The 27,982-nt window shown below is 39.1% G+C and overlaps 1 protein-coding gene across 1 annotated transcript; it reads left to right on the top strand.

The window, feature by feature from the left end:
- On the top strand, window positions 1-26,144 carry NDUFV2 (NADH:ubiquinone oxidoreductase core subunit V2). Its single transcript, XM_027088812.1, has 8 exons — window positions 1-154; window positions 8,374-8,439; window positions 10,316-10,378; window positions 10,454-10,570; window positions 12,850-13,018; window positions 14,747-14,856; window positions 19,452-19,528; window positions 25,991-26,144. The coding sequence occupies exons 1-8, from the start codon at window positions 101-103 to the stop codon at window positions 26,082-26,084; spliced, it is 750 nt and encodes a 249-aa protein (XP_026944613.1). The 5' UTR covers window positions 1-100; the 3' UTR covers window positions 26,085-26,144.
- The last annotated feature ends 1,838 nt before the right edge of the window (window positions 26,145-27,982 follow it).

Here is a 27,982-nt window from a genome sequence, read left to right as displayed (position 1 = left end):
CCCTGGGCGCGCGGGGTGGGCTCGGGGGCGCGCACGCTCTGCGTGCCGGGCGCTCGGGACTGTACCTGGCGCGGCCCAAAGGCCCGCAGTTAGGCCTGCCATGTTCCTCTCCGCGGCGCTTCGGGCCCGTGCGGCCGGCTTCGCCGCCCAGTGGGTAAGGAGGCTCGAATGAGCGCGGGCGCCGCCGCCGCCCTCCCCCTCTCTCCGCGCCTCCTGTTGCAGCGGGCACGCGGGAGCCCAGGGCCCCGGACGGGACCCCGGGCGGCGGCAAGGACACCGCGGCCTTCGCACTCCTCAGGGAGGCCGCGTCGCCGTGGAGCGAGGGGGTCGGCGGTGCGGCTGCGGCGGGCGCGAGGCCTCCTTCCGGACGGGAGGCGGGAGGGCGGTGCCGGGACCCCCGCCCGCCTAGCAGGCCGAGTCTCTGCGCGGGGCGGCCCCAGGGTCCCCTAGCAGCACTGCCCTTGGCAGGTGGGGAAGTTGGCCGAGTGATGGCGTCACCGCGTCCAGCACCCGGAGGACGTCGGGGCCGCTCGCGCTCCTGACATCCAAGCCCGTCTCTAGAAAGGACGTTTACAATCGGGGTGAAACACCCGTTCGCACTAACTTAACAGAGCGTGTTCCAGAAATGACGAGGATGACGGCGGGGCATTTACCGGAAGGAAAGCAGCCTTTCCCCCAGCAGTAACATAGAAAGGTTGAATCAGTTCTCGGTAGAAGGGAGGGCGGTGGCGCGCAGTAGCGGAGGATGAGCTCAGGGCCTTGCAGGGAGACCTGAGTTTGGATGGTGGGTGCACCGTCTTTCCACTTTTGGGCTCTTATTGTTCTCACCTGGTGTCCTCGGCTGTCAAGTGGGAGTATTCCAATTTGCAGAGTTTGGTCTTCAATAAACGCTTGAGGTTCTACTGTTACCTGCTGGGCTCCAGGTAACAATGTGGATAATAATAATGACAGGTGACATTCCGTGACTGCCCTTCTAACCAGGCCCTTCTAGCCTTTTACAAATAGTGGGATATCAGAATGATCTAGCAAAAGTCAGGAAAGATGTGAGTAAAGTGGTCTCACCAATAAAGTTCCTTTCCTAAAAGAGAAACCTTTGAGGAAATCATTTACATTTTCAAAGAAATTGCTTATTTTGTTATAATTGCTGCTTTATTAGCCAGCTGCCAGTTTCTTCAGCCACAGGATTTTATTCAGCTCGTCATTGCTTTAAAAATATCCAGAATTTAGTACTGTGTCTAGGGGAAGACACTAATTGTGTGACCTTGAGCCATATTTCTTAATCTCCTTGAGCTCTATTTTTTTTCCTGTAAAGTGCAGTAATACCTTATTGACCGATTGTCAAGAATTGCCTAAAAATTATGAAATATGGAGCAATAGCTACTCAAAATAAGTTTATTTCCATCTTTCCTTTAGTAATTGCCCAAAGTTTTCTGTAATGTTGACACCATTTTACAACTCATCATGCCTCTCTCCCAAGCCACTAATTAGTTTCGTAGGGGTGAGAGAGTTGTGGTGGCATTTTCAAGGGTTGTGTTTTCAGTTTTAGAATTTTAATTTGGTTCCTTTTTTATAGTTTCTATTTCTATCTTTTCACTTATTGAAGATTTTTTTCTTTCTGTCCTTAAGCACTGTTGTAGCAGTTTTGAAATTATTGTTTGGTAATCTCCATTGTCTTTTTTCTTGAAAATGGGTTGTTTTCCTTTTTTATTGTTTTATGTTGAGTGATTCTGGATTGTATCCTGGACATTGTGAATGATGTCATAGAGGCTCTAGATTTTTTAAATTCCTCCAAAGAGTATTTTGTTGTAGTTGTTGCAGGCAGGCAATTAACTTGAACTGCAGTCTGGCTCCGTTGTGGACAGCGGCTCAAATATTGGTTCAGTTCTTTTAGCTGGGCTGTTTGGAGTCTGCCCTGTGTGCATGCATGTTTGGAGTTAGCCACAGAATTGGGGGCTTCTCCACTCTGGCTTTTCCTTTTCTGGGATTTCGCACTTGCCTATGCCTCTCCTGTGGTACTTCAAGACATTAGGGCTGCAGGTTTTCTCTTGGAGTTTTAGCTGCCCAGCATGGGATAGACTGGGGCCTGCCTTCACAGTAAAAGATGTAAAGAAAAAAAAAAAACCCTTATTGGCTTCTTCTAAGTCTAGACTCCCTTCATATGTCTGCCTGCATTTGGTTGTTCTTCAGTGCCTTCAGAAAGATTTTTGGTTTTTAATTTTTTAAAAAATATTTTGTCCAGAGTTTATAGTTGTTACCCAGTGGTTTGGCCTGATAATAATCTACTCAGCCGTACTAGAAGTAGAATGTTCTTTGGTGGCATTTTTCTTCCTAAATTTTAAGGTTTGTAGAATGAAATGTTTTCCCATTCCATTAGAGATTCCATTTATTTTGCAGTATCTACATTTTGGCTCTAGGACATTAACCCAGTTCTTTAGAAAGAAAGGGAGGAAGGAAGGGAGGGAGGGAGGAGGAAAAGTGAGATTAGAGGGCATTTATATTAGTTTTTTATTGCTCCTGTAACAAGTTACCACAAATTTGGTGACATACACCAATTTATTATCTTATGATTGTGTAGGTTAAAAGTCTGACATGGGTCTTACTCGGCTAAAACCAGGGTGTTGGTAGAGCTACCTTCCTTTCTGGAGATTCTAGGGGAGAACCTGTTTCCTTGGCTTTTCTAGCTTCTAGAAGGTGCCCTTCTTTGTTGGTCCATAGCCCCCTTCCATCTTCAAAGCCAGCAAGGGCAGGTCAAGCTCTCACATACCATTCTGACCCTGCTCTAACTTTGCTCACTCCTCTGCTGTTTTAAGAGCCCTTGGGCCCACCCTGATAATCCAGAAAATCTCCCTATTTTTGGATCAACTGATTAGCAACGTTAATTCCATCTGCAACTGTAGTCCTCTTTTGCTGTGTATACTAACATATTCACAGCTTCCCAGGATCAGGATGTGGGTATCTTTGGGGCACCATTATTCTTGCCTGCCACAGCCGTAAACAGTTTAGGGGAAAGAGAAAATGAACACATTTTAAGTTTAAACACGGAGGTTCAGTAGGTCACTATTGCACACTACAAACTCAGATCTTTATATTGGAGATGTGAACTCAGTCTCCAGTGTAAGGATAAAAATAGTATGCTAGGGCTTCCCTGGTGGCGCAGTGGTTGAGAGTCCGCCTGCCGATGCAGGGGACACGGGTTCGTGCCCCGGTCCGGGAAGATCCCACATGCCGTGGAGCGGCTGGGCCCGTGAGCCATGGCCGCTGGGCCTGCGCGCCGGAGCCTGTGCTCCGCAACAGGAGAGGCCACAACAGTGAGAGGTGCTGAGAAGCAGAGCAGCCTCCCTAAGGTTATAGTAATTGGTGAAGGTGAGACTGACTGAAATGATGTTTGGACATTTCATTTCTATGAAGTATTCTTCTTAGGACGTTGGAGAGTTATTGGTATCCATACTGGATTTTAGATATGTAAAGAATGCTTTGTTTAATTTATGGGCAAGATGGCTGAAAGTAATCACGAATATTGTGACCATTAATATGGTTATCTTAATCTGTAATGCTCCTTTAATACCTGAGTTGTTCATTTTAGCTTTTCTATAATATAAAATTTGGCCAAATTTTACTTGATAATTCTCTCACAATGCTAGTAAAATCACTTATATTTCTTTAATCCAAATTAACATTTTTAGTTAAACTATTGATGCAAGTTTATTTGGAGAACATTTGTAAAATTCTCCTATGTATATTTGAAAATATTACAAAACTTAGGTTTAGTGGTTTAGTGGTTTAGTTTAGACGGCATGTCCTCAAGTCAGAAAAACCTGTGTTTGACTTTTCATGGATTTAGCTGTGTGATCTAGTGATAGTTCTTTTCTTTCCTTCTTTGAGCCTTAGTTTCCATATCTGTAAAACAAGGGATGATGATAATACCTATGTGGGGATTTTGTGAGCCAAGGGAGGCAGGCCTTTTCATTTCTAATCTGTCTCCCTATATATGCTATGTGTTTTTTTTTTAAAAACAGTAAATGCAGCTCTTCTGTTCTTACGGAAAACCTAAATATATATACATTAACACAGAATTTTAGCAACTTAATGTCAAAGGTGATTTCTTCAAAATAGTAGAGAAAGGGCTCAATTTGTTTATAAAACAAAAGCAAGCAAAATAATGAAGGTAAACTGATAAATATTAGCCCTCATTTGTTTTTCAACTGGGCATACACTATTATTCATAGCAAGTTATCACGTGGCCGTTTTCAAAGCTGCCCTGTTTTTTGATATCTTTAGGAACTTCACCTATTTTACTACATTCATTATAATATCCACATCAGGCATTTTCAATAAAGGAATAAATAAGATATTAAAAGTTTGAATTATAGAGGGGAGGGGCAAGATGGAGGTAGGGGATTAAGAGTTACAACTACTATATATAAAATAAATAGGCTGCAAGGATATATTATTGTACAGCATAGGGAATATAGCCAATATTTTATAACTTTAAAAATATAGGGATTCCCTGGTGGCGCAGTGATTGAGAGTCCGCCTGCCGATGCAGGGGACACGGGTTCGTGCCCTGGTCCGGAGGATCCCCCGTGAGCCATGGCCGCTGAGCCTGCACGTCCGGAGCCTGTGCTTCGCAACGGGAGAAGCCACAACAGTGAGAGGCCCGCGTACCACACCACACACACACACACACACACACACACACACACTACATTTATATATATATATATATATATATATATATATGGCTTCCCTGGTGGCGCAGTGGTTGAGAGTCCGCCTGCCGATGTATGGGACACGGGTTTGTGCCCCGGTCCAGGAAGATCCCACATGCCGCGGAGCGGCTAGGCCTGTGAACCATGGCCGCTGAGCCTGCACATCCGGAGCCTGTGCATCCGGAGCCTGTGCTCCGCAACGGGAGACGCCACGACAGTGAGAGGCCCGCGTACCGAAAAAAATATATATATATGTGTGTGTACATATATATATATAGTGAATCACTATGTTGTGCACCTGAAACATAATATTGTAAATCAACTAGACTTAAATTTTAAAAACATTTGAATTATAAGTAGTCTTTTCCCTACTTAATGGGCCATTTGAATTCAGTTTCACTTTTAGAAGAAAGAAGCATTCTAGGACGAAATCGTCTTAGAACTGGAAAAGAACAACTTAATTAGGCGGGACTGATTTGAAGAGTAAGCTGAATTTTCCCCCCTCCTTAGACTAGAGTCTAGGCTTTTCACTAGACTGGAGTCTATAGTTTCTCATTAGACTCTAAAAATGTCTATACTTCAGTGAATTCCAGTTGAATTCACTGAACTCCAAATGAAAATTCAAGAAACTTTTTTTTCATAAACAAGAATATAATTTGATAGTGAAGAATTAATAGTGGGTTTCAATTCTAGCTTTTTCAGGGTTTAAGAAGGAAGGGAGAAGACTTACAGCAGGCAAGTAGTGACAGTGACTCAGTTAGCTAACACAGCACAGTTCTCAAAATGCAGTTTAAATCGTCCATTGTTCAGCTATTAAATGTTTTATCCCCATATCAGCTAGGCAGATGTAGTAACGCTTTAACAGGTTTATAGTATCTTCAGAGATAAGGTTATATAGTACCTGACTATTTGAACCTCAAAATACTTGAATAAGTATATATCCCTGTTTTTACAGATACAGAAATTGACACAAAAAAATTAAGTGGTGCTTCCCTGGTGGCGCAGTGATTGAGAATCTGCCTGCTAATGCAGGGGACACGGGTTCGAGCCCTGGTGTGGGAGGATCCCACATGCCGCTGAGCAACTAGGCCCGTGAGCCACAACTACTGAGCCTGCGTGTCTGGAGCCTGTGCTCCACAACAGGAGAGGCCGCGATAGTGAGAGGCCTGCGCACCGCGATGAAGAGTGGCCCCCGGTTGCCACAACTAGAGAAAGCCCTCGCACAGAAGCGAAGACCCAACACAGCAAAAATAAATTAATTAATTAATGAACTCCTACCCCCAACATCTTTTTAAAATTTAAGTGACTTGTGGAAGGTTACACGTTAGCAAGTGGCAGCATGGTGATCTAAACCCAAATCTTCCATTAAAAAAAATCGTCATCATCATCTGAAACTCCAGCTTTTCTTTCTGTAACTTAACTACTTGTTCCTGACTGTTCTCAATCAGTATGTAGTCTGTCTTCAAGGATTTGGACTTTAAAACACTCTATTTTGGGGAGAGAGAGAGAATATGTGTGTGTGTAAATTCACGTGCATATGCAGAGTTACAGGTCAGCCAGAGAGTGCCTCAAAATAGATTTTCCAGTATGCAGCTACATAGGCCTCAAGACCAATTTTCAAGATTATCTGTATATTTTTAAGTAAGGTATGTGACATATCCTGGAATAATGAGGAAAGGATCAAAACTGAAGCTGTTCTAACTTAGAGATTGGTGGTGTTTATTTTGATATACTGGGAAATTGGAAAGAGATTTAACAGTAGATGTTTCATTTTGTACTTGATGAACGTTTTGTTTTAAATAAGAATTTTTTTTTCAATTTGTCAATTCATGCTAAAAGAAACCTAGAATATAGAGAAAAATATAAGAAAAAATATAAAATAAGAATCCCTTGTAATCTTGTTATCATAATAACAGATAAGCACTTTTAATTGTTAAGGCCATCTAGTATTTTCATTAATGTCTATATTGAATATATTGGGATGGTAGTTTATGCTTTTCTGTTTGTTTTGTTTAACCTTGATATTTTCCAGTTATGATTGTGCCACAAACACCTCTTTCTATGTCTTTTTTTTTTTTTTTTTTTTTTTTTGCGGTACACGGGCCTCTCACTGTTGTGGCCTCTCCCGTTGCGGAACACAGGCTCTGGACGCGCAGGCTCAGCAGCCATGGCTCACGGGCCTAGCCACTCCGCGGCATGTGGGATCTTCCTGGACTGGGGCACGAACCCGTGTCCTCTGCATCGGCAGGCGGACTTTCAACCACTGCGCCACCAGGGAAGCCCTATGTCATTATTTTTAAGAAATATTTTTCTTATCTACATAATATGTATAATATGTATGTGTTGTGTGTGTTGCATTTATTGTAAAGGAAATTTTTATCATATATCTCAGACACCAAAAAGCAAAAAGAATATAATAAACATTGTGCATCCATCCACTTGCTGCCTAAGAAAGAAAGCAAAGCCAACACAGTTGAAGCCCCTTTGTGTACCACAGCTGATCAGATTCTCCCCTCCTCCCCCCATTATCCTGAATATATTTATCACTCCCATATTTTATACCTATGTTTCACATTCTGTACCTGGGTCTTTTCTTGTTAATTAAAGCAAGTGTTCTGTGTAAACTTATTTCTTGAACTGAAATATTATTTGGATCTAGGGAAGAGTTAAATCTGTGATTGTGTTATGTCACTGCTTTTGCTTCCTTGTCTGTTATGTTTGCCTTTGAATTGTCCAGCTCTTTGCCGGTTCCATGCTTTGTTTAATCCAGTGTTCTACCAACTGTGGTTAGTAGAACTCAGAAGTTGGAGGATTTCTGAACAACTGTAGAATTGCTTTTCAGGGAGAGGGTAGAGAAGGTAGAAGTGGGGGAGAAGCAATAAGGCAAAGAGAAATGAAATGCAACATAGAGAGTAATCAAATGGATTCCTTCCAAAGCAATTGAGTATGGTCAATCTGCATAGCGTTATAAGAAGCTTTCTGAAACTACTTTTATGGCTGGAGTTTCTAAACTAATGTAGTAAAGAATTGAAAAGGGGGTGTACATTCAACTCATTTTTACAGAATGAAAACATGTTTATGAAATGAAAGCTATCCAACTTGATTCAGACAAAAGTGAAAGGCAGTAAGTTAATGGTACATTAACTCTGCAATTGCATGCCAAAAGAATGTAGGAGAAAGGATATGCGACTCAGGAGATTAGGTTGTCATTCTGGTTCTTCCACTGACTCGCGTGTTACCTCAGGCAAGTTAGTAACCTTATAGTTTTTTTTGTTTTGTTTTGTTTTTGCGGTACGCGGGCCTCTCACTGCTGCGGCCCCTTCCGTTGCGGAGCCCAGGCTCCGGACGCGCAGACTCAGCGGCCACGGCCCACGGGCCCAGCCGCTCTGCGGCACGTGGGATCCTCCCGGACCGGGGCACGAACCCGTATCCCCTGCATCGGCAGGCGGACGCTCAACCACTGCACCACCAGGGAAGCCCAGTAACCTTACCTTTGAATCTCCATTTCCTTATATCTCTCCTGAAATAGAGGTGGGCATGGTGTAGTGTGGTAGGCCATATCTCTTAAGATATTCTACTTCTATCAGTTGATTCTATTATTTTAAATTATGGCTCTTAAAATTTCATAAGGCTTTTGATTTACTAAACTCTCTTAAAATTTTAGGGAAGACATGTAAGGAATTTGCATAAGACAGCTGTGCAGAATGGAGCTGGAGGAGCCTTATTTGTGGTAAGTAATTACTTAGATTTCTTCAGAATGGAAGGAGTTGGAAATTTGGGTGGATACAACACAACGTATCTTTGGTATTTGCTGGCCATTGTGGGAATTTAAACATAGCTAATTGAATTCACTACATTTCAAGAGGTGTAGTTCCAGCCAAACCTCTCAAATTTAAATTGATACCAGCGCAACTCTGGGAATAAGAATTTAGATTATTCCTTGGTGAAATAACTGTGAACCTAACCTGATTTCTTGTCACACTTTAGGTTCTTAAAAATCATTCATGTTGGCTAGTGAAGATTCTGAGGCTGCAACTTGGGGAATCCCAAAATGGCACTAGCTTGAAACTCATAGATTTTAGTAATACGGCGAACACATTGGCAGTTGGCCTTTATGTTTTTCATGTCCAGGGTTTCACTACAGGTAGAGGTCGATGAATTCCCTAGCTTGGTTGCACAATTCAGAAAGGCTAAGATATGTATCCCCTTTCTGTGACAAGGTACATTTTTTAGGAATCAATCTAGTGTTTAAAGGCAATTTAGTGGACTTGTATGTTGATTTAGAGTTAGTGGTATCATTTTGGAAAATGAATTATTTTTAGGCTGACTCTTAATAAATGAGTTAGCTATACTATTAATAAGTAGAGTCCTGCTTTGTATTTTGTCATCTTTGTCTAAAAACATTAGAGATCATTGTCCAAAGTTTCCGCTTTTTTTCTCTTCTATGTCCTTGAAAAAACAGAACTCTGAGAGTTAACTTACTAAGGGATTCAGTTCTGTGTTCACCATACATACAAAACATTAATTGATGTAAGTGTTAATCTCAGTGTGACTCATTTGATTTCCTGTTGACATGCCATTTCTTGTCAGTGTTTGAAGAGGGCCTGCTCTTTTGGAGAAGAAATAAAGCTTGCTGTTGGCTAGTTTCTGTTACAGAAAACTAGCTGTTGGCTAGTTTCTGTTACAGAAAACTAACTGTTGGCTAGTTTCTGTTGTGTGGGGAAGAAATGGTGCTTTTGTTGTAGGAGGTAGGTCCCTTTGACAATCTGGTACACTCTCTTTTGGAAAAATGCACATATTTTCACACTCAGTATTTTGTGTCTTAGGGACTTCCGTTGTGGTCCAGTGGCTAAGACTCTGCACTCCCAGTGCAGGGGGCCCGGGTTCCATCCCTGGTCTGGGAACTAGATCCCACATGCTGCAAGTAAGAGTTTGCATGCTGCAACTAAAGATCCCACATGCCGGGACTTCCCTGGTGGCTCAGTGGTTAAGCCTCCACACTCCCAGTACAGGGGGCCCAGGTTCGATCCCTGGTCCAGGCACTAGATCCCACGTGCATGCCACAACTAAGGAGCCCACCTGCTGCAACTAAGGAGCCCGCCTTTCTCAATGGACCCGATGCAACCAAATAAATAAATAAATAATAATTAAAAAAAAAAAAAGTCCCACATGCCACAACGAAGATCCCACATGCACAGCCAAATAAATAAATTAAAAAAAAATTTTTATGTCTTAATTTCATTAGGCTTCCAATAATTGGTAATTTTTTGTAATTAGATTACATTAGAAGATCCTGTTCTCTAATCAAGTTGGATAATGCTTTTTTTGGGTTTTGATCCTAAAGCTACTTCTCATAACCTATAAAGGATGATTTTGAAAACTTCTAAATTTTTGAATTCTGCTAATATTTTGGTAATCATACTCATCAGATCTATATTTCATAATTAGTTTAGCCATTCTTCTTGATGCAAGGATAGGTTGATGTATAGATCATGTTCGAATTAAAGCAAAGAGGTTACATGAACAGTAGTAGTAAAGTACAGAGTTATTCACACTTTTGAGGCAATTTTGATAATTTTGGAAAACATTTTTTTTCCTTTGTGTAGCACAGAGATACTCCTGAGAATAACCCAGATACTCCATTTGATTTCACACCGGAAAACTATAAGGTATGACTTAATTAATTTACAAATTATTTAGTATCTTCCAGATGTATAAAAACAAGTGCTTTTTCTTTGATACAGAGGATAGAGGCAATTGTAAAAAACTACCCAGAAGGGCATAAAGCAGCAGCTGTGCTTCCAGTCCTGGATTTAGCCCAAAGACAGAATGGATGGCTGCCCATCTCTGCTATGAACAAGGTACTTCATTTTTGTGTTAGTTCAAAAAGAGGAGAGATTGTATATAGTAACTTCCTTATGTAGAAATTTCTCTGACATTCATTGATATTAGTCCAGGAGTTGGAAGCCCTTTAATCATTTATATGTTTCATAACTCAAATTACATTTATGTTTTTGTTGGTTCCCTTAATAATGCAGAGAACTGAAAGGGTAGAGCTTTTTATCCTTGCAAGAAGTAGTAAAGGCATTATAGTGAAAGAGGCTTTCTTTTTTTCTGTCTTTGAGAGAAATGGCAATAATAATAAAAGATCCCAAATGTGTATAATTTGCTGTCAAGATATTCTGAAAATGAATATACTGCTTAAACACTAGAATTGCAGAGAAAAGGATCTGCTCACAGCTAATGTGAATCTTTTTAATATTTTGCATCTTTGGCTATAGGCGTTAACAAAAATACATATAATACATGGTATCTACGACACTTGATTATGGCACCTTGGAATCCACAACCTACAGAAATCTTATAGGTGACCCATTTAAATATGGTTAATATATTCATGCATGTTTTAGGATTCATTTTTTCCTAATAGTGTTTTCAGCAGTAATCCAGATTTCAAGTTTATTCATATCCTATTAATACAACTACATTTGTATGGTATTATGTTACAGTAAAGTGCCATATAAAACCTTACATTATTATTTGATTCTTGTGAGAATCACATGACTAATAAGCCAATGTGATATAATGGAAAACATATTTTACTTTGAACTAAGAGATCTGATTTTTCTCTGGATTTCCTCATCTGCAGTGATGATTTTGAACTAGGTAGAGCTCTTCCAATTATTATATTATGATTTCTAAGTGATAGAGCTGGGACTGAATCATTTATAATTCTATGCCTTTTTTACTTGGCTGAATATTGCAGAGATTCTCCTATACTTCATTCTCCTTTTCACTTTCTAAGGTCTAACTATTAGGTTAGACTATTATCGTCTTTCTTGGAGTATAGGAATGTCCTCAGTTTATCTAATGGAATCCCGGATGCAAATTTTAGATATAGCTCATTGATCTCTTATTTACTTTGTACAGTACTCTAACACTGTTGTGGACCTTTAGTTTTTTGTTTTCTTACTATGAAAAATGTTATAAAGCAAGTTTGGTTGGTACTATACTTAGTAAACATAAGTGCTTATTTTTCTTTTTTTTCCAGTAAATCACATATATGTTTGGGGGTTTTCTAAATTCCTTACATTATTTTTATAATAGCCAACTTCCTCAATAATGATTTAGATACGTTTCTAATCATAAATACTTTTTTTTTTAATTTATGTTTTTAATAATGGTAAGCTTGTTGGAAGTCTTGCTGAGTGTCAAGCTTAGCAGAGCAAAATAAAATAAATGAGAGGGCTTCCCTGGTGGCGCAGTGGTTGAGAGTCCACCTAACGATGCAGGGGACACGGGTTCGTGCCCCGGTCCAGGAGGATCCCACATGCCGCAGAGCGGCTAGGCCCGTGAGCCATGGCCGCTGAGCCTGCGCGTCCGGAGCCTGTGCTCCGCAACGGGAGAGGCCGCAACAGTGAGAGGCCCGCGTACCGTAAAAAAAAAAAAAAAAAAAAGAGAAACTAATGTGAGAACATTTCAAAAATATTGTCCTGTTCTATTTAGAATTGGTTGTATATGTGTGAGAGGCAAGAAATAGCATATAGAGAATAGAATCAAGATTCTTTCCACTTGGAGATTTTTAATGTTACTGTCCCCCTCCCCCCCCAAAGAAAGCCCAACCTTACAACAAAAACAAAATCCAGAAGCACATGCATCATTTCCTTAACCATCACTAAGGCGTAGGGAGGTGCACAGCAGCAACTTGGGGGAGCTTTTTCAATTAAACACCAGGGCCTTACAATTCCATTGGTCAGGCCCCAGTGTGTGTATTTTGAGAGAAATATTCAGACGTATAAGCCTGGTTTAGTATCACTAAATTAAATTTAGCATGCCTACTTTAATCTTGCACAAGTGAGCCGGGATTAGACGTCTTTTGAGAATAAATTTCTTTTAGAATCCCTGATAAGAGAAAGTTTAATATATTTGTCATTTGAAATACCATTTAATGAGTTCCTTTTTCACGTCAAAACCTGGATATATGTATAATTTTTAAGTGTCAAAATTGAAGGACTTAGCCTCGCAGATATCAGATACAGATATAGTTTCTGCTTTTGAAGAACTTTTTTGGTTTTTACCAAATTGAAGTAATATGCTCAATTAATAAATATTGTAATCATATTATTTTTAAATATTTTAGGTTGCAGAAGTTTTACAAGTACCTCCAATGAGGGTATATGAAGTAGCAACTTTTTATACAATGTATAATCGAAAGCCAGTTGGAAAGTATCATGTTCAAGTCTGCACTACTACGCCTTGCATGCTTCGTAACTCCGACAGCATACTGGAGGCCATTCAGAAAAAGCTTGGTATGGGACACAGTATATTTATAAATTTTATGAAAAAATAGAGTTGTATTTCGAGATTTGACCTATTTCTTACCTTTATTTTCAAACTTTTACCATCTTACTGGATCTGTACTTCACGAGTAAATTTTTGTCTTACTGTGTTTGCCCACCATTATTGCTTCCTATTTTGTATTCTTTAGTTCTCCTCCTCAAAGCTGAGTTTTCATGTTTTCTTCCTTAACCATTGAGTATGTTTTAAAAGCTGCTCAAAGTTTTAAAGTTTTCATTGTTTAGAAAATTAAGTTTCACTTGTTGTGTGATAGCATGTGGCACATAAAGAAGTGACTATATCATCCTTGTATCCTTCCAAACAAGACTTGGAACAAATAAGATATGAGAATAGGACTTCCCTGGTGGCGCATTGGTTAAGAATCTGCCTGCCAGCGCAGGGGACAAGGTTCGAGTCCTGGTCTGGGAAGATCCCACATGCCGCAGAGCAACTAAGGCCATGCACCACAACTACTGAGCCTGTGCTTAAGAGCCTGTAAGCCACAACTGCTGAAGCCTGAGTGCCACAACTACTGGAGCCCGCGTGCCTAGAGCCTGTGCTCCACAGCAAGAGAAGCCACCGCAATGAGAAGCCTGAGCACCACAACGAAGAGTAGCCCCGACTCACGGCAACTAGAGAAAGCCCGCATGCAGCAACGAAGACCAATGCAGCCAAAAATAAATAAATAAATTTATTTTAAAAACAAAAATGATACTAGAATAGGAAGAATGCTCCAGGAAGGGAAATTTGGAATAAGATGTTATTACAATTATACTCCAATAAAGATGTTTAAAAAAGAAAGATGTTATTACAGTAGCATTCACAGAATTAAAAGGGCATTTTACTATAAAAAACTGCCATTGCTGCATTTGTCACTCTACATATCAAATGAAGTAAAAGGAGGTGTCTCTTAATTTTGTTGTTACTTGTATGTTGTAAAAATAGTTGGAGGGTATAGAAGTATGTAAGACAGAAGTGTGAAGTCTGCTCAAAATCCTACCCACCCCCATCTCCGAGGTACAAATTCTGATAACAGGTATATTAGTTTTAGATTTTAATTGTTGTTTTAATTATTTTCATTATTAAATACATAAATGTAATATGTCTGTTTGCTTTTTGCACTTGATTTTGGCTATAATAATATGTGTGCCTCATTTTTCTATTATAAGTTAAATTATTCTGCAGTTACTTTCATGTGTACAACATGTCTTTGCATACTTGTCCAATTATACACGAAGGTTGTTTACAAGAAGTAGAATTGCTGGGTCAGATTTTACTATATTTTGCTAAAATGCCTTCCCTAAAGATATGAGAGTACCTATATTCCTTACATTCTTAATCTTTGACATTAGCTGTTTTCTGAGTCTTTACCCGTCTTATAGTATGACTGATTTTAGTAGGTTAATTATCATGATCAAAATGAAGATAATAGGGTCTGATGCACTGTTATGTAACAACAAACACTGGAGATGAGTCCTCTGAAATTTGTTTTTAAAGGAACAAGTCCACTTAAATCCTTTAATGTTCTATAATAACTATACAGAGTTTAATTTAAGAAATTTAATGCTCTTGAATACTTTTTATATGCCTCTGTAAATACTTCATATATATATGCTTTTTATGTTGGTTTTTTTTGGTTCTTAAACTATATTGCAATTAAAATATAACCTGGTCCTTACCAGTGCTTATTTATATTTTAGGAATAAAGGTTGGAGAGACTACACCTGACAAACTTTTCACTCTTATAGAAGTGGAATGTTTAGGGGCCTGTGTAAATGCACCAATGGTTCAAATAAATGACAACTACTATGTGAGTATTTACTTAATATAAAGTTGTATGATGTTATATTTAAAATATTTTAAACATTTGGTTTCTTGTCATGTGGATGTTGGTTTCTGAATTATTCATTTAGAAGAAACTGTTGGCATAAATATCTAGAAGGTTTCTTTTTTCCTGGTTTCCAAACTTTATTAAAAATCAAAGAATAGAAAAACTTTACATAAAATATGTCAGTTTTAGCTTCCACATTGTTGTCCACCAGAATGTTTTAAAAAAATTATTATCATTAGGGCTTCCCTGGTGGAGCAGTGGTTAAGAATCTGCCTGCCAGTGCAGGGGACACAGGTTCAAGCCCTGGTCTGGGAAGATCCCACGTGTCATGGAGCAACTAAGCCTGTGCACCACAACTGCTGAGGCTGTGAGCCACAACTACTGAAGCCCGCGCGCCTAGAGCCCGTGCTTCACAACAAGAGAGGCCACTGCAGTGAGAAGCCCGCGCATCGCGACGAAGAGTAGACCCTGCTCACCACAACTAGAGAAAGCCTGCACACAGCAAGAAAGACCCAACATGGCCAAAAGTAAATAAATAAATTTTTTTAAATCTTTTAAATAATGAAAAATTTAATAATTTACATATAAATACAAAAAATAACCACCAAGGCTTAATAGATAATAATATTTTGCCACACTTGCTTTAGGTATTATAGTTTTTATCATTATTATACGCAGAAATCAACTATAGGTGAGGGTAAACCTCCCCCACCCCCATTCAAAATCCTGTTCTTTTCCTTTCATTCCCAGAGATAACCACTATCATAAATTTAGTGTGTTTTTCCTGTACATGTTTTTTAAACTTTCAAAATATATGTATCTAGGCTTGCTAATAATACTATATTGTGTTTTAAAAATTTGACAGAGATTGTATCATACCTCTAAGAACTGCTTTAGCCAGATCTCAGAAGTTTTTTTTTTTTAAAGGAAGTTATTTTGTTTGTTTATTTATTTATGGGTACGTTGGGTCTTCGTTGCTGTGCGGGCTTTCTCTAGTTTTGTTGAGTAGGGGCTACTCTTTGTTGCGGTGTGTGGGCTTCTCATTGCGGTGGTTTCTCTTGTCGTGGAGCACGGGCTCTATGTGCACGGGCTCAGTAGTTGTGGCTCGTGGGCTCTAGAGCACAGGCTCATAGTTGTGGCGCATGGGCCTAGTTGCTCCGCGGCATGTGGGATCTTCCCAGACCAGGGCTCGAACCTGTGTCTCTTGCATTGGCAGGCGGCTTCTTAACCACTGAGCCACCAGGGAAGCCCCTCACAAGTTCTTTTTTTTTTTTTTTAAATATTTATTTATTTGTTTATTTTTGGCTGTGTTGGGTCTTGGTTATGGCCTGTGGGATCTTTTGTTGTGTGTGGGCTTCTCTCTAGTTGTGGCGCACAGGCTCCAGAGCTAGTGGGCTCAGTAGTTGCAGCGCATGGGCTCTCTAGTGGCATGGGCTCCAGAGCGTGTGGGCTCTGTAGTTGTGGCGCACAGGCTTAGTTGCCTTGCACCATGTGAGATCTTAGTTCCCCAACCAGGGATCGAACCTGTGTCCCCCACATTGGAAGGTGTATTCTTAACCACTGGACCACCAGGGAAGTCCCATTACAAGTTTTGGTAAGTAATATTTTTATCATTTAGTTCTAAATATTTTTAAATTTGCATTTTGATTTCTTCTTTGACCTGTGTTTTTGAGAAGTGTTCTTAATATCCAAGTGTATGGAGTTTTCTAGTTATCTTTTTTTAATTGCTTGCTACCCTAATTATATCATGGCTGTCATTCATAATATCTTGTTAGTTCATAATTCTTAGAAGTTTGTTTATGGAAATTCTTTTAAGACCTGTGTCGAAGGTCGATACTTCAAGAAGGGATTGACTTTGCTTCTCTCTTGCTCTTGGAAATACTGCTGGCCCAAAAGAAATCCCCTCTTCTTAAATCCTCCTCTCTTCTTCCCCTAAAGTGTAAGGTTCCAGAGTAGCAGGGTTGTTTTGGGGGACAGTTTTAATTTCTAGTTTTCCCTTATATTGAGGGTAGAGTTTTTGGGGGGGTCTCAGCTTTATGTGGTTTGGATGATCTCCTGTGTCCTGGAGATTTGTCCCTTGCCCCTCTAGGCTATGAAACTCTGAAGCCACGGTTTTTTGCTGTTCCACTGTCTCCCTAAGTTTTCATTGAGTTTTTGGCCTCTGGGTATTTTTTTCTTGTCAGTGCCTTGATATTGATAAAATTTTAAAGTTTTAAAAAAAATTTTATCCAGCATTGTTAGTTGTTACAATAGGACATTCAGTCAGGACGGCTGGACTGCCGTAATGGAAATCTACAATTTTTTTTTTTTTAATGAAGATGAAATTGGACTTCTTTGGCATTTTACATTTCTAGGATGTTTTTATTACCTATAGGGGTTTTCTTCATTTTAATGATGGTGATTCAAATTTCTTACCTTCTCTTTCTCATACTTAAAAAAAAAAATTCCTTTAAAAATATGGCAATAACTTACCCTTTTTCCACACTTCTGCAATTTACTCATAATCATGAGGATCTTAATTTAATCAGGAAGTAGACAGTCAAGGCTTTATATGAAGCACTGTAAGTCTAAATATAGTAGACTGTGGATTTATGCAAGAGATTCAGTGAGTAGTGGTATGGTCTTTGGTGAGGCAGTTAACTGTTTTATTATTATTTATTTATTTTTGGCTGCATTGGGTCTTCGTTGCTGCACGCGGGCTTTCCTTAGTTGCATCGAGTGGGGACTACTCTTCGTTGCGGTGTGTGGGCTTCTCACTGCGGTAGCTTCTCTTGTGGAGCATGGGCTCTAGGCGTGTGGGCTTCGGTAGTTGTGGCACATGGGCTCTAGAGCACGGGCTCAGTAGTTGTGGCCCACGGGGTTAGTTGCTCTGTGGCATGTGGCATGTTCCCGGACCAGGGCTCGAACTGGTGTTCCCTGCCAATCTTGGCAGGCGGATTCTTAACCACTGCGCCACCTGGGAAGCCTGAGGCAGTTAACTTCTATGGATCTCAGCTGACCAGTGGATAAAATGAAATAGTCACATAAACTGTGATTGGATACCGATTAGAGAGAAATATTAAATACATTTTGAGGATGGTTGGGTAGCTTTGAATATGGTCTTGACATTTGATTTTATTAAGGAATTATTGTTAGTTAATTGGGTGTGGTAATGACATTGTGTTACTTAAGAACATTTAAAAATGTTCTGGGAGTTCCCTGGCGGTCCAGTGGTCAGGACTCTGGGCTTTTACTGCTGTGGCCTGGGTACAGTCCCTGGTCAGGGAACTAAGATCCCACAAGCTGTGCAGTGAGGCCAAAAAAAAAAAAAGTTCTTAGGAGATGCCCGCCCGCTGTGGTTATTAGGGGTGAAGTGTCATGATGTCTGCAACTTGCTTTTAAATGTACAGCCAAAAAAAACACACAAACAAAACAAAACCAAAAGGCATATGTGTACATAATTCAGATATGGTAAGGAATATGGTTATTCATGTATACTTTTCAAATTTTCATAATAAAGAGTTGGGGGAGATAAAATCATTAGGTGAGTTTAAAGATTCCTTCTAGTTTTGAGGTTCTGAGCATCTGTTGCACCCTAAGCAGTTCTTATTTTTATAAATGTTTATTCTATATTAAAGGGCTTCTATGAGGCCAGGCATTGAATATACAGTACTGAATCATGATTTCTCTAGCATAGTACCAGGGTCCTAAAAACATTTTCTTAAGTACGTAACAGTTTGGGAGGGGTAGAGGGGATATAATGTAGATTAGGCACTTTTATTAGTTTAATCTTGCCCCATTCTGTTTTGACTGTCTTTTGACTAAACCTAGGGTGCAGCCAGGGGTAGGAGTGTGTCTATGTGTTTTAATTGTATTTGTTATTTTAAATAACAGAACCCTTGAGGTAAGAATTTTACACAGGTGCATAGTGTACAAAATACAAAGCTGTTCTGGTTGAAACGGGGATTGGAGGGTCAGGATTTATTAAAATAAATGTGTCCAAAATAAGTTTTTTACTTTTCCCTTTGAAAATTAAGTGAAGTTTGCAACAGGATGAATTTCACCTGGGAAATAAAGAAGATCTCACTAGGGTACTAGATCATTAGCTTAGGGACAGATATTAGGCATCTACTTTTTATGACTGCTGGTGCTAATTACTATTTGCATCTCACTGATTCTTCAAGGACATAGCATTTGTTGAGCATCTGCATGGCAGTGTTCTATTTTATTTATTTTCTCTTTTAATCCTCAAAACGCTCTGAAGTCAGTTTATGAATGAAGAAACAAATTTGGGGAAGCCGAGTAATTTCTCTCAGATTGCTGGCTAGTAAGTGTTGGGACTTCAGCTCAAATGCAGAACTATCTCCCTTCAAAGCGCTGCTCTGTGCTGCCTCTTCAGCTGCAGCTCCTATTGCTATTGCATTTAGCAGGACAGACTATGTATAGGAGTTACTCAGTTGTTGCTGCCTTGGTAACTAACTTGTGAGCTGAGACAGACAGTAAACTGTTATTAGGGATTTACACTGATTTTGAGGTAGGATGTAATTTTAATATTTGACTATTTTACTTTTTTTTTTTTTTACTTTTTTTTCTAGGAGGATCTGACACCTAAGGATATTGAAGAAATTATTGATGAACTCAAGGCTGGCAAAATCCCAAAACCTGGGCCAAGGTATCCTTTTATTTCTTTTTAATAAATTTTAATGGCTTAACCTACATTAGTCTTTCATGTAGACTTAATTTAAAAATTTTAAACCCTAAGTCCACAGGAGTTTTCAGGAGCCTTGAATACTATCTAAATCAACTTGTCATTTAAAGCAATGATTTTTCCCCCATCTAAAACCCTATACCCTATCAGATAATCATCTAAAACCCTATCAGATAATCATCCATCTACTTGGATGTTATAAAGAAGGGAAATGTACTGCAAATAGAAATCTATTTCATTGTTTAAAAGTTCATACTGCCAGGATTTGACCCAAAGTCTGTCTTCCCTCTGATTTCCACCTAAAGGTCCAAAGGTTCTGTCCTTTGAACAAACACAAGATAATTTTTATATCTCTTCCAAATGCCAGCTCTTTAGTTACTTGAAATAGCTATCTCATCTTCCCCATATCTTTTCTCAGATTTAATATTCACAGTTGTTTCATTGTTTTTCCTTATATGACATAGTTTTGGTCTCCCTCCTTGGCAGGTCTTCTGGTTGGAAATGAGTTTCTTAATGTGACACTTAAACTAATCACAGTATTTGAGATATGTACTTAGCATGTGGGGCATTGTGGGACTGTCTTCTTTATTCCAGACATCATGCTTATAATAATGCAGCCTAATTACATCAATTCTTACTTCAGATACATTACACCATTAAATTGTACTTACAGTCAGTTAGAATGCCTAGATCTTTTTTCAACTTAAACATTGTTTTATCCAGGCTACTCCGATCCTGCAGTTGTTACTAACTGCAGTAATTAATAACTACTAATTACTCCTCATTCAGTTATGAACCTGAACTTTTGCTGCTAAACAAACCCCTATTCCTTATCTAAGTGTTCACATTACTTAAAATTCTCTCTTAATACTAGCAATGTTTGCATGGTTTTATACAGTTATAGTCCCTTTGTATTTTTTCTGCTTATGTTATATAAAATTTTCCTTGTCTCAATATATATATAGGTTTTAAAGGCCATATAGTATTCTAATGTATTGTGAGAACTATGATGTGCTCTTTATTACCCTGTTTTAAAATATATTTTCCTTCTTTTTGTTACAAACGATTCCCTGAGGTTGAATTACTAGGTCAAGAGGGTATGCACGGTTCTGTAGTCTGCAAGAAGTACTGAGAATTACTCCCTCATTGTTCTGGCCGACTAATAACCCTACCTAATAAGAAAAAGAGGTCAGTTCAGGATAACTTAAGTTTAGTAAAGGCAAGTTGGTCCCTAAAAAACATACAATTCTTTCAACACTTGAATTTGCTTAAAGAGGTTTGGCATTCTCTTCCTAGTTCCTCACTTACTTGGGCTACACTGAAAACATTTTTTAGGAATAAAACACTTCCACTGTGAAGAATTAGTCTCCTTTATGGAGGCTACGGAAGTGAAACCTTTTGTCATTTAACATTACAATATTTCTCTTAGCCACTGGTCCTGTCCCTTACTTATCCTTGCTTCAACTGTAGCCGCCCCTTGCCCAGAAACAAAAGTTCATAATATTTTTCACAAACTTTAGCTTGTTTTTAGGACTCAGATGTTTTAAAATAAGTTCGTGCTACTCTTTTGTTTGTACTTAAACCCATAATACTTCTTTCAACTTTGGGGTACTTTGTTTTAATATCTCAGGTGCCCATTTCCTTGTGAAATCCACTTGGTTTCTTTAAATGTCTCCTTTTTTTCTCATTAGGTATTGTTTGTAATTCTGTAGTCATACTTTTGGAGCTTTAGACCCTCCTCCGTCCTTTCTTGTGAACTTTGTGATCTATCGATGACAACATTAATCCAGCATTAAATCTCCTGCCACACAGACAGACAGATAGTTGCTTTGTCTACTTTATTGTATTCCCTCAGCATTCATTTGTTTCACAAATGTTTCTGGATGTGTGCTGTGTGCCAGTCACTGTTTTAGGTTGTGCATACAAATTATGAACAAGGTAAAGTCGTCATATATTTTATATTCTAGTGATGGAGAGAGACAACTAGTGTAATACCTGTATAATAAATGCTAGGAGGAAAATAAACAGGTTAGGGGATGGAGGATGACTGGAGGTAAATTTAGTCAGGTGAGGCCTTTCTGAGGTGGTGAATTAATGACCTGAATGATAAGCCCAAAGGAACCATGTAAAGAGCTGGAGGAACAGTGTTGCAGAGGGAGAGGAAAGAGGAGGTATTAAGTTCCTGGAGGAAAAGTAAGATGACAGTATGGTTGAAGTGAGTGATCAAGGAGGAAAGTGGTGAAGAGGTCGGAGAGGTAGGTAGAGGCCCAGGTAAGCAATTTGGGTTGAATCCTAAGTATAAAAAGCTGTTGGAGTGTTTTCAGTAGGGAATGATATGCGTGATCTTGTTAAAATTATTGTCATAGTTGCTGTGGAAAGAATAGTTTAAAATTTAGTGGATGTTGTAGGACAGAGGAATTACGAATGATTTCTAGCTTTTTAGTCTGAGCACGTCAGTGATTCCTTTAACTAAAATGAAGAAGATTTGGGGTAGGGCAAGTTTGGGGAAGAAAAGTCACTTTGTTTTGGACATGCTACTTAGCATGTTTGAGATGCCTACTTAGACATCCATGGTAGAGTGCTGGAAGTTTAGATACGAGCTTGGGATTTAGGGAATACATTAGGGCTGGAAATATGAATTGGGGATTCATTAGTTATTATAGATGGTATTTAAAGCCATGTCTGGATGAGATTACCAGGGGTGAAATTAAGAGTTTGTTGTTGTTTTCAGTACAGGAGATACTATAACATTGTATTTTAACATTAATAAACAGGAACTAAGTACCACAGTAAAGCACTTTCGACATCTAATAATAATAGGGATGGTGCTTTATCAGTAACTGTAAATAGTTCTTCAATGTGATTTTTTTGACGGTGTTCTAGATTTGAGCCAAAGACTTTAAGAATTACTGGTTTCTCGGGGCTTCCCTGGTGGTGCAGTGGTTGAGAGTCCGCCTGCCGATGCAGGGGACACGGGTTCGTGCCCCGGTGCAGGAAGAGCCCACGTGCCTTGGAGTGGCTGGGCCCGTGAGCCATGGCTGCTGAGCCTGCGCGTGCTGAGCATGCGCGTCCGGAGCCTGTGCTCCGCAACGGGAGAGGCCCCAACAGTGAGAGGCCCGCGTACCGCAAAAAAAAAAAAAAAAAAGAATTACTGGTTTCTCAACCTATTTTTATTTCCTACGTATCACCTCTTACTTAAAAAGCTAATATAGGGAATTCCCTGGTAGTTCAGTGGTTAGGACTCTGCGCTTCCACTGCATGGGGCACAGGTGGTCAGGGGACTAAGATCCTGCTTGCCATGCGGTGCAGCCAAAAAGAAATTTTTTTTAATAAATAAATAGCCGAGATAAATCTATTTAGTTTTCAGTAATTGCAGAGCATCCATCAGTGGTATATGTAAAGAGTGTATCTGGACATGGTAATTCAGAATGTCTTCCCAGCATATGAAAATAAGAACTTCCCCAAGTTAATTTCTTGGCTATTGAGAGATACTGTGATGACAGCAGTAACCAAAATAGTTGTAGCTGTTCTTTAAATTAACCAAAGCTGGCTACTGCTTTTTTATTAGTATTTTTATAATAAAGCCCTCTGCTTATTTGAAAGAGGTGCTAGTTGTGAGTCTTTGAGTAATTAGAGAAATTAAACTGGTTCAGTGGTAACTGATTTGAGTACCACTATCAGGTGTACTCTGGCCAAAATTGGTAAAGATTTCTCTTTGTGGTTCAAAACTGCTTTATTATTTTGGTAAATGATGGCTAGAAAGAAAAAAACAGATGGTAAGACAACATTCTTTCTTTTGACATTTATAAATATTTGTGTGCTAGAGATTCTTTTTTTTTTTAAATTTATTTTTGGCTGCGTGGGGTCTTCGTTGCTATGTGTGGGCTTTCTCTAGTTGCGCAAGCTGGGGCTGCTCTTCGTAGCTGGGGCTGCTCTTCATTGCGGCGCACGGGCTTCTCATTGCCGTGGCTTCTCTTGTTGCAGAGCACGGGCTCTAGGGCACGTGGGCTCTAGAGCGCAGGCTCAGTAGGTGTGGCTCACGGACCTAGTTGCTCCGCGGCATGTGGGATCTTCCCAGACCAGGGCTCGAACCCATGTCCCCTGCATTGGCAGGCAGATTCTCAACTACTGCGCCACCAGGGAAGTCCAAGAAGTACTTTTTTTTTTTTTTTTTTTCTTCAGTACGCGGGCCTCTCACTGTTGTGGCCTCTCCGGTTGTGGAGCACAGGCTCCGGCTGCGCAGGCTCAGCGGCCATGGCTCACGGGCCCAGCCGCTCCGCGGCATGTGGGATCTTCCCGGACCGGGGCACGAAGGCATGTCCCCTGCATCGGCAGGCGGACTGTTAACCACTGCGCCACCAGGGAAGCCCAGAAGTACTTTTTTTAAGCCATAAAAAATGTACAGAAAGGCCAAGTTTTCTAGAATGCAAATGAGTTAAAATGATTACTGTGCAAGTAGTGTTGGAATGGCTAAAAAACCAGATTTACCTTTTGAATTGTAATGAAGAGAACAAAGTAATTAATAGATGGTATTTTAAGCATATCGGGGAAATCATTTTTTGTTTTTTATTACGAGAAAATCTGGGTGTAAATTGTGGCTGTCGGGTGAATGGGTGGGGCTAGATCATGGCCTCTCTAGGGTTCTGAAGCATGTTTATAGATAAAGTGAGGGGGAAAGTTACATGATTAGTAGATTAAACCAAGTTTGTAGGCTTTACTGGAGTATTTTACAGCCTTTGTAGTATTTTAATGTGCATTTTGTGAATGGTGGGGGCAGGGGAAAGTTTGCAGGCAGGCATAACAGAGGACTGGAACCCCTTTTTTTCCCCTAAAGTATGTTATGGGATGGTAATTTCGTGGAACAAACTTTAGGAAACCGGACCAGATTATTCTTAAAGTTCCTTTCTCATATGAAATTCCATAATCTGCATGTGAAGAGCTCATGCAGTATACATGATTAATTCTATTTACTGTTCCAGAAACTTCAGTTTTTTAATCTTCCTAAGTTGATCCTTTGTGTTGATAAAGAGGGTAGCTGAGCTTAAACCACAAGAGTAAAGGAGAAGAAAGAAAGGTCCTCCAAAATTGATCAATTTCATTATTTCAGTGGTAGTCAAAGAGCAGCAAGGGTACCTGTGCTGCCAGTTGACATAAAAAAAAATTACAAAGCGAAATACTGTTTATTAAAGCTAAATATCATTTTGCTACTTACCCTAAAACTTTAATTTTAGGCTGTAACAGTACAGTAACTGCTTTTTTACCTGGTTTTCATAGTGAACCTATAATGCAAATATATTAACTAATTTCTGACTTTGTAGGTATTCTTTATTATAATACACTACTTAGTTACTTGGATTTTGTAATGTAATAGCTTAAAAGATCTTACAACTGACTATGTGGTGTCATTTTCCTGTCCCCTCAACGAATGATTTTCTAGGGCTCTAAAAATAGACTTATAAGATTGATGACAGAATGTGAAGGGCAAAGCCAGAGGGAATAAAATGATTTAATTGAATAAATTCTTCAGCTGAAATCTGTGGCAGGAACAAGGTAAATGAGCAAAGCCAGGGAATAGAAGGGTGAAACAGGAGTAGGTGCTGAGCTAGGTTCTAGCAACAGAGGTCAGACAGGGCAGAGGTTGAGCCTGAACGATTACCTGGGAAGTATGTGTGGTGGTGAAAAGACAGGTTCATTTACCTCTGCACTGCCTCCCTTCATAGAACTATAGGAGGACCTGTTCATGTTTTCTCTGTGGCTATGGTAGCCACCCTGATCTGGAACCTGTTTTTGAAAAATTAATATGAATAATTTAGCCTTTAAAAACAAAAATACAAACGGATTTTGTCTTTACTGCTTCTAAGGGACATCCTCCCAAATCTTCAGATCTCTCAAGGAATCCAGTTTTTGTTTCCAAATACAGTGTGTAACTGTGTATTCCCTGCGACAGTGGATCTCAGTCAAAATAAAATTCAAATATAAAAAGAATAAATGTAGTGCTCTAGTTTATTAAAACATGCTTTTTAAAAATGTCCTCTGGGGCTAGGTTATTTTGCTGTAGTTCTTAGCTATGATCTTTGGGCAGATGCTGCATCATCCCAAGCCTTGGTTTCTGTATCTGTAAAATATTTTGGCCAGTGTCCCTTGTCTCATGGTATTGTTGTAAAGATTTAATGAGCCAGTGATGTATGTACACTGCTCAGTAAGTGGGAACTAGTATTAGTATTATATTTATATTTTTCATATTTCATATTTTGTCAGTTTTTATATTTAAACTTAGGAAGAGAAAATCTTGCGGCAGTTGTAATGTTTGGATTAAATAATCCATGCTAGTTTTCTGAGGAGAAATAGTTACTTAACTGAGCTCTTGTGAGGTAAGTTATAAATGGTAATCATTAGCAGTCAATTTAATGTTACTTTTCCTTTCAGGAGTGGACGCTTCTCATGTGAGCCAGCTGGAGGTCTTACCTCTTTGACTGAACCACCTAACGGACCTGGCTTTGGTGTGCAAGCAGGCCTTTAATTTATATTCAACTGTAAATATGTCACTGGAGAAATAAAATATGAATCTCCTGTCTATCTACATAGACTTTTTATATTATTTGTTCATTTCCATCTGTGTACACCTTGCTTGTAACCTAGCAACTTGCAGCAGTAAGTGCCATGTCAGAACTTAAGAGCACCATTTTGGTCATCTGCTGTCTTTGGCTAACTATGAACACATTATTCCATAAGCTAATTAACAGTTATTTCAACATTACCCATTTTCAACTGCCCCTTCACTTTTATCAGTAATATTAGGTTATTGTGAAGTAAAAATTCTGTCAAATTTCAAATACATTTTGCTCTCCCATCTTTAACCATAGCCAAGTCTTAAGTTAATATGATCTTTCTATAAACTTTGTCAGTATTCTCTTTAAACATTTTTATATTTACAGCACACCATTGTTACTGTAATTTCAACTGGTAAGTGACATATCAAGCGACTGTAGGTGTAACGAGGACAGGGTCGTTGTCTCTAGAAGTACTATTTATCATTTTTAAAAAAGGAAAGTACAAAACACTTTGATATTATGCTGGGCTATTCTGACCCTGCAAGTATACAAAAACTAAGTGGGGGAAGAAACTGGAAGTGTAACTTGAGTTGGAAGGTTCAGTGGATATGGGAAGTATACTCCTCAGCTGAATGCATATTACAACTTGGAAGAAAGAATAAAACCCTTTGTATATAATATCCAGTTCAAGAAACTAGCTATGAGTTTTGCAAGCTGGAATAAAAAATTAATAGCCAGCTTTAAATTCAGGGATAGATCTAAACTAATCCAGTTTCAGGATTTCTCAAAGTCACTGTTTGGCCTTGATCTTATGACAGACTAATAACTATGATGCTTATAAATATGATTATTTTTAAGACTGTCTTTAAAAACGAGTTTTTTGAGAAATGAAATTGAGTTACTTTTACTGAGGTGGATGGACCTAGAGTCATACAGAGTGAAGCAAGTCGAGTTACTTTTTCTGAGGTGGATGGACCTAGAGTCTGTCATACAGAGTGAAGCAAGTCAGAAAAACAAATACCGTATGTTAACACACATATATGGAATCTTAAAGAAAAATGGTTCTGATGAACCTAGGACAGGAATAAAGACACAGACGTAGAGATGTAGAGAATGGACTTGAGGACATGGGGAGGGGGAAGGGTAAGCTGGGACGAAGTGAGAGAGTGGTATTGACATATATACACTACCAGATGTAAAAGATAGTTAGTGGGAAGCAGCTGCATGGCACAGGGAGATCAGCCCAGTGCTTTGTGACCACCTAGAGGGATGGGATAAGGAGGGTGGGAGGGAGATGCAAGAGGGAGGGGATATGGGGATATATGTATACATATAGCTGATTCACTTTGTTATACAGCAAAAACTAACACAACACTGTAAAGCAATTATACTCCAATAAAGATGTTAAAAAAACAAACTAGTTTTTGTTTTTTACCTAGGAAGGTAACAAAAACAGTAATTTTTCAAGTGGCACAAAAAGGTAACACAATGAAAATGCTCCCTTCTACCCTAGAGCCCTCAGACCTTCTTCCCACAGGCAACTACTTTTACTATTATTTTTACCTCTTAAAAAAAAAAAATAGTCTATCTTCTGTTAGCTGTTAAGCTTTTTATTTAAAATTATGAAAAATTACAGGTATTCCTTTAAATTAAAGTTACTATTGTAAAAAATGCCTTACACTTGACATAATTCTTTTTTTTTTCCCACTAGATGAAATGTTAGGAGTGGGAAGGTTTCAGATACTGGGTGAAAAAACAAGTCATGTATTAAGGATGTGCACTGATTAACTTATGTACTACTTTAGAAGCAGAATATTGATTTTAGGTCGTTATAATTATAGGCATACTGTTATATCATTATCAAAAC

This window comes from Aethalodelphis obliquidens, unplaced genomic scaffold (genome assembly GCF_003676395.1).
Source record: "Aethalodelphis obliquidens isolate GAN/ISIS:26980383/991018 unplaced genomic scaffold, ASM367639v1 scaffold63, whole genome shotgun sequence".
In the NCBI taxonomy this organism is placed as follows: Eukaryota; Metazoa; Chordata; class Mammalia; order Artiodactyla; family Delphinidae; genus Aethalodelphis; species Aethalodelphis obliquidens.
This window is presented reverse-complemented; position numbering and strand designations above follow the sequence as displayed.